General features: G+C 45.9%; 1 protein-coding gene across 3 annotated transcripts in view; it reads left to right on the forward strand.

Annotated features, from left to right (window-relative positions):
• Positions 1–646: 646 nt before the first annotated feature.
• The window catches only part of CAMK1D (calcium/calmodulin dependent protein kinase ID), a 227,516-nt gene continuing 213,641 nt past the window's right edge, over positions 647–14,521 (forward strand). For all 3 annotated transcript variants that reach the window (XM_040595505.1, XM_040595506.1, XM_040595507.1), the window contains exon 1: positions 647–1,004. In XM_040595505.1, coding sequence (XP_040451439.1) covers positions 913–1,004 — 92 coding nt within the window. In that variant the 5' untranslated portion in view covers positions 647–912. The remainder of the gene's footprint in view (positions 1,005–14,521) is intronic.

The raw sequence follows: 14,521 nt of genomic DNA on the forward strand, positions 1-14,521 counted from the left end.
GCCAGGCAGCACGGCCGCTTGTGGTGTGGCTTTTTAATTTTCTTTTTCTGCTTTCCGCCCCCCCCGTCCCCGTCCCCCGCCCTTTGCTTTTCCTCCCCTCCCGTTTGACGTGCGCGGTTTTGGTGCAATGCGAATTATCTTCAGTCATTCAGTCAGCAGGGGCAGCGCCAGGCAGCAGAGCAGCGGCAGGGCTGCCTCCTCCTTCTCCCTCTTCCTCCTCCTCCTCTTCCTCCTCCCATTGCCATAACAACCGCGCACAGCCGCTGCGCCCGCCGTGCCGGCGGGGCCGCACCGCACCGCTTCGCACCGCGCCGCGCCCGGGAGGCTAAGCATCCCACGGGTCCCCGCACGCCCCGCGCGGAGGGGGAGAAGAGAAACAGTGACCTCCCCCCCCCCCCCCCCCCCGCCAAAAAAAAAAAGAAAAAAAAGAAAAAAAAGGGACTTTTTCGCAGGGGGGGGGGGTTCGCAGGGGGGTGTCTATCGGGGACCAAAGTGACCCCCAGACGGGGGTGCGCGCAGCTGCTGCGAGGAGCGCGGAAGGAGGGAGGAACGGGGCAGCCCCGCGAGTGACTCCGGGGGGGGGGGGGGGGGGCACGGAGGAGGGGAGAGGAGGGGAGGGGAGGGGAGGGGAGGGGAGGGGGGGGGGTAGAGAAAGTTGGGAGGAAATAGCCCGGGAGAAGTGACACTCGCGGAGCCCGGCGGAGCGCGGAGGAAATAAAAGCGGCGGCGGGCAGGAAGTGTGAGGAGGAGGAGGAGGAAGGGGAGAAGAAGGAGGACGAGGAAGAAGAAGAAACAGCAGCAGGAGCAGCAGCAGCAGCAGCCGCCGCTGCTGCCGCGGCAGAAGAGAAAGCAAAAGCCGCCCGGGGCTCGGTGCCGCCCGGCCCGGCGTCCGCGGGGCTGCGCGCCGCGGCCATGGCCCGGGAGAACGGGGACGGTGGTGGCTCCTGGAAGAAGCAGGCGGAGGACATCAAGAAGATCTTCGAGTTCAAGGAGACGCTGGGGACGTAGGTGGCGGGGAGCGGCTGCGGGGGGCGCGGAGCGGGGCGGGCGGCGCCGTCCTTTCCCCGCGGGGCTGCGCGGGTCGCCCCGCGGGTGGGTGCGTGGGCGGGGGGTGGGTGTATTTTCGCGGTGCACCCATCGGTGCTGCTTCGCGCCCCGCTCATCCAGCCGAGCAAGAAGTCGGGGCGATCTGGAAACGTGGAGAAAAATACGACTGTGGGGCAGGAGCTGGGCTAACACCCCCCGCCTCGCCCCCGAAAAAAAGAACAAAAGGGGAAAAAGAAGTGTTTTAAAATGTTCATAGAACGAGGAGATGGGAAAAGGCTTTTTCTTGATAATGCAACTGTAAATAAATGCGGTCTGACTTGCATGCTTTTCCCTAAAGCCGATGGCTGCATCTATTCGTGGACAGACAAGCAGAAATCATGTGGATTGGATGTGTTTTAGCTACGATGCTGAACTGTTGTTGGGGTTTATTTCTGTTATTTATAGTGGCGGAGCATAAAGATTAGTAAAACGTTAGAGGTTGGGTTTTTTTTTTTCAGAAGGCTGAGAATAAACATGCACAGATGGTGCAAGGGAGCGGGGTGCAGGCTGATGCTTTTTTGGCTGAGCAGAGAGTTTTATTTTTGTTAAAACAAATTTTCGCTGATAGGATATTGTAGAGGTAGAGAGCCAGGAGTGCTGAAGGAAGTCAGCGTATGGGCTGCTCTATGTATATACGTTGTAATTAAAGTTCAGTAGTATTGGGGGTGCTCAAGGGTGCTCTTTATTGCTGTGTCCCCCCAGCTTTAATTGCAACTTTAAGTGTGTCTCAAAAGGGAGCGTTGCTAATCCCAAGTAGTGCTCTTCATACTCTGCGTGCCGCTTCCAAAATACAGTTGAACGAGTTTTGACTGTAATATTTCAGTTTCTTTCTGCTTCCAAGGGAGGGCTCTCTATAAACAAGAGTATTTCTGGTCCACCGCCTCACTGATTTCCTACAAACAGACTGCGAGTAAGAATCAGGCTGGTCATTTAATATGGAGGTGGGTCACGCAACTCCGTTGTGATGAGCAGACAGCGTAGCCCTCAGAAAAACACCGACTTAGCAAATCAAATTAATGTCTGTCCGGGTCTCTGAAGAAGCAAAGTGCAGTGCAAGAGTTAAGTGTTATTGCATATTATCATCACCTTCATCAAGTTTTTGCTGTCAGAATTTAATGCTGTGAGGGACGTGTCCCTACTTGTCACCTTAGACGTGCCATTCCTTTCCTGAGTGAAGGGGTATTGGGGAGGAAAGTCCTAATGTGACGAGATTTGTTAGAACAGCAGGACAGTTTGCTGTGGTTTCCATTGTACAACTCTCTGTCATCTTCCCTGCTGTTCTGTATGAAGCCATCTGCAAGGGTTAATTTATGCCGCTGAAGAGGTCCGGAAATAATTAATGTTGTGGCCTTGATCCGTACTCTGCTGAAGTTAATGGGAGCAGGTGTAGGTCCCATGGAGGGTAGAGCTGGTCAGAGTTAATAGTTACGCTTATTAGCATGGCTGTTGCAAATTAAATGCATTAAATATGGCCAATTATATGCTCAAACTATTAACCACTGTCTTAGCCTCACAATTTGGTTAGTAAGTCCTTTCTGATGACAGTGGAAGCTGTGAAGTTTTTAAACTTAACAGTCATCTAGAAAGTTTTAAAAAATGAAAATAGCTGGATTATAAACCTGGGCCTGTATAAAGAAAACAGAGCTGTTTTCTTTTGCAGAACAACTGTATTAATTATGAATGTATGTACATTTAACAGCTTACAGTTGCCTTCTGGTTTTGTATTTCCTATTTTCAGAGAGCAGGCTGATAATTAGATTTGAATCTGAGTTTTGGTTCTGTCCTTGCTGCCCACCATGCAGCACCTGCAATTCCTGCCTGGCTGGTGTGACTTACCAGGGTGTGAAACTTCTAAAAAATTTAGGCCATCACTGTGCAAATCATTGAAGTACTTGTTCCATTCCCGCTGAAGGCGATGAAGGTCTGCTCACTGACTCGAGCAGCAGATACACAGGATGCAGAAGTCCAATTGATGGGACACATTCCTAGTTATTCATAGGAAAGTAGTTAAGCAGGAATTAAGCAGAAGTCTAAATACCTTTAAAGCTCAGGACCAAACTGCTTTCCTGTGGCATTATTTAAGAGCAGAGATAAAATCTGCTTTGATCCCTCCTGCAGTGTAATGCTGAACCATGTTTGACAGCCATCAGTTGATCTCACCATCTAATAGATTTTTCTCTCGCATTGATGGGCTTGGAGCAAAAAACTTGGTGCATCAGGTGAGATGCACTGGATTATTGTAGTAGCTGTATTTTGCATTTCTCTGCCACCTTCCATTTCAGGATGCTGAAGTGCTAAAAGCACTTTTTAACAGGAAAGCAGTCGTCTTTCATGCAGCCGTCTTAACTGCCTATGGTAAAATGGGTTAGAGAAAGAAAAGCACTAAACCCCCAAATCAGGGAAGAAAGTGAAAGAGAAACTTTAAAAACATATTTTATTTCAAGTGCATTGATTTGTGAATGTTAAATCTATGTGTATACTTTATTAATGATTTGTTCTCTGAGAAGAGTCTTTCATCTGAACAAAAGCTTTTTAGCAGATCTTTAACATGAAAGAGTTGAAACTGCTGGAACTATTAAAGAGGTCCTAACTCAGTTAATCATTATATCATTTGGGCTTCAAGGAACCTCTAATGAGTACCCAGATATCTTTTCCAGAGCTAGAATTAATTATTTACATGTCCCTGTAAATCATGTCCAGCCACACTGATACTGAAAGTCATCCTAAATTCAACATCACTTCCAGATTTTAGAAGGTAGCCTTTTCCACCTAAAGAATTGTTCTCTTTGGTGGCTGAGGCCTGTGTTGTTTGCTCTACTCAGTTGCTGTTGGGCAACAGTGTTTTCCTAAAGAAGTTATCAGCAATGCAGTGGCTGGCTCATATGGTGCCCAAACCCTGTTCTGTGTTTACGCAGTCCCTAAGCACGTGCAATCTTAGTTTGTGGCTGCAACCTCTTGGGTACTAGAGTGGCAGCAAAATATTTTGGTAATATTATTCAAGAAAATATAATACATTATAAATAAAACACAAATATAAAATCTATAATATATATATATTATATAGAAAAATATATATGATGGTCCTGATCCATTCTTGGGCTGCTTTGGTTTGGCAGTGCTGGTCCGTGTAGGACTGCAATAACATGGCGGTGAACCACACTCTGTGCACAGGTTTAGTGGCCGCCTCTTCTTGAAACTGGACCTATTCACTGCTGAGCCACGGAAAATGAAATTACAGTTCCTGAAAGAACAGCTAGGAAGAATTACACAAAGTAAATCAAGGATAAAATACAATCATAGCAGTGGGCCAGATCCTCAACTGATGCAGTTTAGAGTCCCTTCCAAGTCAAGGCAGGTAGGCTTGAGGAAAGAATAGGATCTGGCTAGCTGCTTATCTTTTTAAATTTCTAGAAATTCACCTATTGTAGCTCTACTCAGTTTGCAGGCCTGACTGGAGAAGGGGATTTCTGCCCCAGCCCTTGAGAGATGTGGAGTTTCACAATACCAGGAATCTGATAAGATGGGTGAAATACCATTTTTTTCTCCATATTTAAATGATATTGTGTCTAAGGCGTTTTACAACTGGAATTTTGACATTCCCAGAAGTAATAAGATACACCATGTGATCCACCAGCCAAAGAGGAAAGCCTTTAAGCATTTGGTCTGCCTAATTGGATCAGCCCTGCATTTCTAAGGTATCTGTCATTAGGCCTTATTGACATCAGACTTATGATGAAGTTACAATATTTAGAAAACCTCAAGCTTAGTAACTATGGAAATATTGGTACTGTCCTTAAATGCAGTAGATTCCTTAAAGCTTAGTAATGGTAACACAGGGAGTTGCATGGATTAGCCACAACACAGTAATAGCTGGGTGGGAAGACAAATATGCTTCAATGGTGTGTCTAGTATTTTCCTAAAGTAGAGTATAGAGGAAAACTTATAGAGGTCCTGGTTTTCTCAGGGGCTGTACTGTAGTTTTTGGTTCATCTGTGTCTTGCATCTCTTCCATACTCCCACATCATTTGATGGGCTCCTGGCACTTCTCATGACTCTTCTGTGCTGTCTACCCATGTGTGCTCATTCATGCTATGAAATGAAGTCACTCCACGTCCTGCTCTCACATCTGTTTTCTTGCACACGCACACACTGTGGAGTCACAAACCCTTACATGCTGCCTCTTGTATTTTTGTCCTCTCATGTCCTTCATGCTGTCTTCCCTTGTGTTCAGTCTTACAGTGACACTCATGTTTTTCATGAGCTGGTCTACCTCATGCTTTCATTTGTTCATCTGGTTGCTCAGACCTTCATGGAGGACAAGGCTAATGGAGGTGACATGTCTCAGGCTAGGCAGTCAGCCTTGACTTCCACTGGTGAGAAGATGCTGGTGGTAAGGACAGGTCCTGATGGAGGAGCCCCATGCATTTGAATTGCCATATAGAGAGGAGGTGCTGCGAGGTACCAGTAGACTCAAATCTCTTTGTTTCTGGTCAAAGATCTTCCCTTCTCATCAGCTGGGTTCCAGAAGCACTTGTGTTGGATTCAACACAACAAATCATCACTGTTTAGGCATTTAACTTGAGGCATCATGCAAGTTAATTGTTTTTCCCTTCTGATATTGGAAATTCTTGGGATGTAAGGAAACATGTTGATATTTGTGTTTCCTCTGGCTCCATACCTGCTGTGAAGATTGAAGAGTTTGTATGATTTTTTTTGTTTCTGCTGACACTACTAGCAATTTCTGCCTCTCTTTTATGACACTCCAGTGAGACCACAACAGTGGCTCTTGTTAGACTGTTTCATCTTTGTGTCAGTTCAGTATTTTCCTTTTTAAGAAGTTACATGAAAGAAACATTTCACATTAAAAAATAATCTTCCGGGAGAAAATACAGTGTCCCAAAGGTTAAGTTAAGGCACATGTTCTCAAGGGGAAGGTTGATGAACCACTGGGGCATACTATGAAGGCAAGTTGTTCCCATGTCTCCTGGGATGACTTGCTGGGGGAAATCCTTTTGCCATCTGAAAGCTCTCAGGCTTCGTGCAGGAGTCACTAGGAAAGAGCCTCTTGTCCGTGTTTACAGAGGAAGATGTTTCATGGTCATTTCTGACCTTAAGATCTGTAACTCTGGGGATCTTGCCATCAAACCCATGTGGCGTTAGGGGTAATTTGTGCTAAGAGGCAGCTGAAACATTCTACAAGCAGCTGGGAGGATTGTCACGATTGCTAGCCCTTGTTCTCGTGGGGGACTTAAACTTGGCAGATGTCCACTGATACTTAATGCCTTCTTTGCCTCAGTCTTTAATAGCTAAAGCAGTTATCCTCAGGGTACTCAGCCCCCTGAGCTGGAAGGCAGGGATGAGATACAGAATGAAGACACCATCCATAGTCCAGGATGAAGTGGTCAGTGACTTGCTGCCCCACTTAAGAGACACACAAGCCTCTGGGGCGGGATGGGAACACCCGAGCGCACTGAGGGAGCTGGTGGAGGAGCTCTCCGAGCTGCCCTCCATCCCGAACCCGGCTGCTCCCGGCCGGGCCGGGGGGGCTCTGCGCTGGGCACAGCCGCTGGGCAGGAGCCCCCAGCGTGCCCAGGTGGCCAAGGGGGCCAGCAGCGCCCTGGCCGCTGTCAGAAGCGCTGTGGCCGGCAGGGCCGGGGCAGTGCCCGTCCCCCTGTGCTGGGCACCGGTGCGGCCGCCCCTCGGGGCCTGGGCTCAGGGTCGGGCCCCTCAGGGCAGGGGGGACGCAGAGGGGCTGGAGCGTGTCCAGAGCCGGGCAGGGGCTGGGGGGGGGGCGGCGGGGGGAGCTGGGGGGGTCAGCCTGGAGAGGGGGGGCTCAGGGGCACCTGGTGGCTCCCTACAGCTGCCTGGCAGGGGCTGTAGGCAGGGGGGGTCGGTCTCTGCTCCCAGGGAACAAGCGCCAGGACACGGGGAACCGGCCTCACGTTGTGCCGGGGGAGGTTTAGGTGGGTGTGAGGGGAAATTCCTTCATGGAAAGGGTGGCCGAGCCCTGGCACAGGCTGCCCGGGGAGGGGGTGGTGTCACCGTCCCTGGGGGTGTTTAAAGACGTGCAGATGCGGTGCCTGGGGACATGGGTTAGTGGTGGGCTTGGCGGTGCTGGGGTGACGGTTGGAGCTAATCTTAAAGATCTTTTCCAACCTAAATGATTCTGATTCTAAGAGGTACCCACAGCACCTCTCTAGCATCTGTGGGAAGAGGAGTGAAAGCTGTGGTCCAGGTCTTAATGTTTAACTTAACACTCAAAACAAGTCAGGTGCTATAGTTTGCGCACTTTATACAGGGCAAGCAAAAAATAGTTAGGACTCCTTTAACGTTTCCCTTTTGTGTTATACCAAGTAATCCTGTTTGCTATTGCAATGGCTTAGTTTAGTATCCAGTGTATTCCTAGAGGTTTGGAAGTAATGAGTCCCTACTATTTGCAACGTGAATTGTAGTATCTTGTAATGTGGATTGTTAGTCTTCCTTGAACAGTTACAGAAAATAACAGGTTTGAACATTCATCTGGAATTTAAATAGGAAAGAGAGAAAAGCAAGATGGCCAGTGGATTTAAAGGCTGATGGAGAAGATCGGGGGAAAAAAATCTGCAGCCACTGCTGAGGAGGGGTTTTTGAAAGCTCTCTAAGCATGGTTCTATGGGCGTGTTTTGAACAATGTTCATTTGGGACAACAGTGTAGCATAATGGTCAAATTTCTTTCATGGCCTGAAAATAAAATTTCAAAATACTCAAGTACCCAGTTTGCTGTACTGTCAGCTCATCTGTGTGCTCATGCTTCCTTCATGAGCCTAATTTTCTACTAGCTGTGATGCCTTTCTTCTTTTCCCATGGCTGTTTTCTTTCAAGTACATCTTTGTACAGTCTGAGCTCCCAGCTGCCGGAGGATACCTGCTCACCTGAGTGCCTGTGCAACCAAGAAGTGTGCTTGACTGGCAAGTAAGGCAGTGAGATGTTTGGGTAGGGTTGGAATAGGGTATTTGGGCTTTCCCCTCCTGATCATTTGCACAGGCCTTAGGAAAATGTGATCCTTGCCTAGGCCAAAACTCAATATTGTATTTAGGACCTTGATATAACCAATACTGAGTCCACAACTGCTCTTTGTGTAGATGTGAGCTGAGGGTAAAGCACGCATAAAAATGCTGCTATTTTTTGTTGGCCAGAGATGGAGGTGACACCCTAAAGTCTGCCACAAGCAGAATGCAGAGTCTCCAAAGACCTGGTGGAGAGGTAATGGATGGAGCTGAACCCAACTCTTTGGAGTCCTATAGTAATCTTATAACTAAAAATCTATTCTTTACATCACAGCCACAACACAGTGGGTGTGAGAGCCTTCCTCGCCGCCACTCCTGCCATCTGGAGCAGCCTGTCTGCTTCCTTCACCCTCCATCTGCTTTCACATAGGAGCTGAAATAGCTCTTTATGTATTTTTTCTTCCTTTTTGTCTCTTTTTTTCTCTCTGCCTTGGTGACTGACCTTAATTATTTTTGTGACCCTTCACACACAATTCTCCTGACTATGTGCAGAATATTAGTTGGAGTTATTTAATCCTTCCAAACATCCAAGGATACAATTAATATTGAGTAAAGTTGTATTGTTTTGGTTTCCTTGACAATAACAAGCATTTATAATAGGATTCTGAATTTACTGCCAGTGATGGTATTCACTTAACCAGTGACTCACAGTTTATATTCATGATTACTTAATAGGACCTAATTTTCTAGTAATTTTAGATATCATGAAAACAAGTTAGAACTAAATGGGTACTGTTAGTAAACAGGTAATGGGTGAAATCCCTTGACAAAAAGTTCCTCGGGGCAGTGATCTGACATTTTCATTGGAATTCAAACCACCTTGCATTTCAGCACTTTTCTGTAAATAATGATTAACAACAATAACAATAATTTGCAAACATACGTGTGTGATTGGGCTGTTCTTGAATGACAAATAGCTTAGCAATCAGAATATTTATCCTTTCTAGAAATCATACTGTTGCTTAAAACCTTTCTATCAAATCTTAACACTGATGTTTGTTATCTGACTTAGCGATTCCTATAATTTTCCTCTGAATGTTGTGTCAATCATTTTTTAAAAAGAAAACTATAAATAACAGTTTGTTAATAAACTTTGCAAGGCCCCTCACTGATGTTTTCATGTTGAAAGCTGTGTATTGAGTTTTATGCCAGAATTACTCACCAAACAGATTGTATGAGGTTAAATTAAAATAATACTCTTTAGCAGAATTTTTTTGGCTGAGTTAAAAAGCTTTTTTTTTTTTTTTTAACACTGGATGGGCTAAGAAAAAGCTACTGGGAAGCTCTGTTTGGATCTGATCTGTGTGTAGAACAGCTGAGCACGGGGCTGGAGATCCTCTGTAACAATAGATCACTGATTTTGCTTGCTCTTTTCCTGAGCAATATCCTATGTCACATTTAAAACATCAACAGTTTTGGACAAGTGGACTACATAACCACAAAGATAGTTCTTAAAATACCTTTTTCAAGAGTCAAAAGGGGAAGAAGAATGTGAGAGAAAACAAGCAGGCTTAGATGTGTCAAGGATTTATTTTGATTTTTCTTTTGATTTTCTTATATTCCCAGTTGGAGATAAAACTGAGAGGTTTCAGTCTACTTGCAGTTTCCCAGAGGAACAAAAGGGAGCTGCTTTTAATGATGCAAATGAACACGAGCATTTACCATCAGCAGCAATGGGGTGCAGCACCGTGGCATCTCTCCCCTAGACCTTTTGCCTTTGCAGTCTTTCTGCTTGCCATGGATTTTTCTCGTCACCTTGCTCTTAACAGTCTCCCTAATTTAGGTTGAGTATTTGAAGGTATGTTCTTTCAAGCCTGAACACCCAAAATGTGGGAATTGCATCCAATGCTCAGTTGTCAGAGTACAGAGGACCTAGAATTTTTCTCTGTCGCTGACAGGAGTGGAATGAAATTGGGAGCCGTGGAAGGTCTGAGGTCTGGGAGCCTTTAAGCTCTGTGTTTGTTTTGGTGAGGGTTGGTGCTGCAGTTTGGAGAGTAAGGAGAGTAATACCATCCTTGTTCATCAGCAGTGGGGTGCGAAGGTTTGCAGGTCTTCCTAGGAGCTCCAAAGGAAGGGTTCCTCAGGCATCGCAGGTTAAGACAGTCTCCCTTAAGACAGTACCACGCTATGCTGCAGAGTCATTCTGTGACGCTGGCGTGTTTTGGCTGAGCAGCATGTTTAAAACCTGCCTGCTGACCTGATGGCACGTGCACTTGAGAACTGTGGCCACCCTTCTCCCACCTATGTCTGGTCACATTCATTACTGGTCACAGAAATGAACGGGCTTTGGAGGGTGGCAGAAAATAAAACAGCATAGCCACTAATGCTTAAAGGTAAGGATTTGCAAAGGCTGAAAATCTGGTGTGTATTTGAGGGCTGGACACTAGCAAGTGAAATATGATGGGTCTAAAATATTTGGGAGTTGTATTACTATGCTTTTTCTTGGTCTCAAATGAAATCAGACACTGTTGAGCTAGGGATATTACAAACAGCAGAGTAAAACACTGTTTGTACCCAGAGGAACTTACAATCTAAATAAATAAGACAAAAATGCTAACAGTGTTTTGTTAAAGATGAGAAAATGTGTCGCTTGTAAACCCAGAGCTGAGCCTGAATCTTAACTCCAGCCTTATGCAGTGGACCATCCTGCTTCTTATAATAGCCGGCACTGTGTCAGCACCAATGTCTTCAAAATGTATTTATTTATATGTGATTCACCCAGGGTCATCACATATATAAATAGCTTTTACTAGCTCAAGTTTGAAGATGCAAAGTGCTGTCTGTATGCTGTTGGTAACAGCGCGGGTGCTTTATTGCTGTGTTGTTTCACAGATGCTCAGAGGAACTGAGGTCTTCCCAGAGCTACAAAGAGCTGAAGCAGACCAGGCAGTTCTTGGGATAATGTGGGATCGCTCCCAGCAGGATCCCATCCTCCCATTCCGGCTTAAATAATTCAAGGGACCAGGCTTCAACTAAGCTTCAACTTCGCAACCAAACTCATTAGCTGTGGCCCTGCCGTCCCCCCTGTGATGGGCAAGGGCTGAAATGAGGGAAACTATTGAATGAAGAACTGTGGGAAAACCAAAACGACATAGAAACCCCCAAACAACATAGAAGGGAGTGGGGTAGCAGGGAGAAGAGCACTTAGAGGATTTGCAGCAATGTGGAAAACTCCTCTGGGGAAGGCACAGGTTGCTAATCAAATTCAGCTGTAGACAAGAGAGACTGTTGGAGCATCCCTGAGTAATCCTTCGCTGTTACACTGAGTTGGCTTGGAGATTTCCTCCCACTGCTCGCTCTTGTCTTCTCCTGCCTCTCAGTGTAAGTAACTCAGTACAGTATGCCCAGCCATGAAGCCTGCAGTGTTTTGGGGATTTCAGGCACTGCAGAGTGCCTGGTGTGTGCTGTCAACAGCAGAAGATACTATGAACGTATTAAACTTTTTTTGTGCTCCCTACCCTGTTTTCTTGTGGAGTACTTGAACAAGTTCAAAGACTTTGTCTTTTACTTTGGGACATTTTGTAGCTGGGGCCTGAGTTATCTTAAACACTATCTAAAGCTCTGGGATTAGCATCAGCCTTACACCTCTGCATTAATGGGATTTCTTGCTGTAGGGGTGTAATTAGTCTGTTCAAGAGAGACAATATTTTTTGAGGGAAAAAAATCTGACACTGAGCTTCTCCATGGAATGCTGATCATCATCATAAAAACACCACCTCCTTCTCTGAGTCCAAGCCACAGTGTTTTGAAACACCTTCTCTAGCATAATTACATAGCAACATGAATATTGCAAAGCAAACAAGTCTCCTTCCCAACGTAAAATACTCCCAAACATAAAAAAACCCACACAAAACAACATGCACCCCCCCTACTAGAAGACTGCTGCACCTGTGCACCCTTCTTTAGGGAGAGAAGATGGAGGCAAACGTGTGGCTTGTTAGCCAAGTTGTTTTGATAAACCATGAGAAGATGCTTAGATAAAAACATTTATGCAGCAGAATAATGGTGTGACTCCTGTTGGCTGAGTGACCCGGGCACTGGGGCACAAGAGGAATAACTTAGAAGGAAAATGTCTCATGTCACAGATTTGACTTACAGCTTACACTTTTTAGGAAATGGGAGACTATATATTTAGATGTTGGGGGAGAATGTACCAAGAAATGAGCTGAAAAACCCAGGATTCTCTAAAGCACGTAGACACAGGATATACAGGTACTGCAGGCTGTAGGGAGGTTTCTGCTCTTGGGTATGTTAAGGTGTATCTGGAGTAATTTTAGTGACTGATTTTCCTGGCCATAGCCATGTAATTCATGCCATGGTCATATATCCTATGCTCTTAAGAGGGAGACCCTGAAAAAAAGTCTCACAGAGCTTTGTAGGCAAGTCTGTTGATTGAGTTCTCTGATGAATCCTGTATTTTTAAAGGAAAGAAGATCAAGTGATTCTAAGATTCCTCAGTGACAGCTGAGATGATTTGTGTCCAGAAAGCAAATGTGTGCCTTTCTGGCACTGCTGAAGGAGAAACATGATGAGTACTAAAGTTGAGAGCATGCTCGTTCTGCAGGTGAGTGGAGTTGCACTGGGGAAAGCCGAAAGGGAGAAAGCTGGGGCAAAGCAGAGCCATGGGATTCAGCTACAGGGAAATGCCTGAAAAGACTTGTCTAAATGGGGTGCTTTTAGCTTGACTGGCTCTAGACACAGCTAGGTCCTCTGCTTGTTCATGAGGTAGACAGCTGCAAAAATTCATAGACATGGATTCTTTGGACAGTATAGCTTGTACATGGTAGCAGGCAACACTCAGTCATTTTCAATCAAGGGCCGCTAAAATGACTGGCAGCTTTGGTGCTGGTGTTTGCTCTGGAGATGGTGTGGTGCTGTGACATCTTGCATTGCCATGTGGTTACGTGGAAGGTGTAGGAACTCTTTATGTACATATAAGATATAGCGTCTATGTGTGTTTGTATATATATAAACACACACTAAAATACTATTTATATAGTGATATATTGATATGTAGTGATACAGAGTGCTAGTTTCTTGTCACACAACATGTTGTTTGGCTTCATTAATAAATGCATAGAGAATGACTTGTGCCATGTAGTAAAAACCATTTAAGAGCATTGTGAACATTGTTAATTTATTCTGTAGTTTGAATTCTTTTCATATTTGGGTTACATTTAGGCGAAGGCAGGAGCGTCGTGCCTGCTTACATCATCTAAGCTTCATTATCCCTAATACGGGGTCTAATCCAAAATTTGGTATGAAGGTATTCCCAGCGATGAGGTGTTGTCATCTCATAATCTCATCATCAGATGCAAACTGGCTTTAGCTGGTTCCTAAATGCCTTTGTCTATGCAGTGACTTCTTGACAGTTGTTTTTCTGATGCCTTGTGTTCTTCCATCTACTGAGATAAGACTTGGGTCCAACAATGGCTCTGTGTTTTTACTCATGTTCACTGGTCAGTTACTTTCAGCGATGGAAGGGGATTGTGGCTTTTTCCCAAAGAGGCTGTCCTCTTTCACAGGGATAGTGCTCCCAGCCTGTCATCTTTAACAGGGTAGTGCTCCACAGCTGCTGAAATGTGTGGTGTTTGACCTTGCTCAGTTTGTGACCCGAGACCATGGAAAGCTCTCAGAAGCAGTCTTGGCTCTGTGATGCCCCAGGTGTCCGTCTGTGTGTCGTGTCGCAGCCCCCCCCCCCCCCCCACCCCCCCCCCCCCCCGCCCCCAGCCCTCTAATCCATTTCTGAGGCATTTCTGGTAGATCCTCTTAAATATCAGAAGGAAAATGCTCGCTTTGCCTAAGGTTTAAACAGGAACTGTGTGGTGCCCTCTTGTTCAATTAGCTAATGGGAGTGAACCCAGTAAAACAAGTAAGAGCATGATGGTCCTTCCGTCTCCTCTTCTCCTCCATCACCACATTGATTCACTGAATCGCCGCTTTCCATCTCCTGCCTAAATCCTGCACAAGCCCCTTAGTTGGTTACTGTAGTCACATCCCCCAGGTGTGCACAGCTGGGAAGCACAGCTGGAAGACAGCAAAGTGTCTTCCTTTGAGTCAGTTAAGGGCTTTATTTGTTTAGGTAAAGCACCCTTCACATGGGGAAACGAAGGCGGTGCGGAGCACCTGGAACCTGTTAGAGCTTTTTGGGTGCAAACTTGACTGCAGCAAGTGGAGGGTGAATTAACCAACATTATGCTTGATGTTAGGAGGTCTGTTTTGGAGAGCTTGTGAGGGATTGCCCTCCGCAGATGGGGAGGTTGGAGTATCTTCACTGACCACATCTAACTGTGGTCTGCATGACTGCCTGCAGGGTGGTGGCAACTGCTTGTTGCCCTCTGCTGCTGTATGGTTATGGCTTGCAAAGTCCTGTCCTTTAAAACCCCACC

Source organism: Falco naumanni, chromosome 5 (assembly GCF_017639655.2).
Source record: "Falco naumanni isolate bFalNau1 chromosome 5, bFalNau1.pat, whole genome shotgun sequence".
Classification (NCBI taxonomy): Eukaryota; Metazoa; Chordata; class Aves; order Falconiformes; family Falconidae; genus Falco; species Falco naumanni.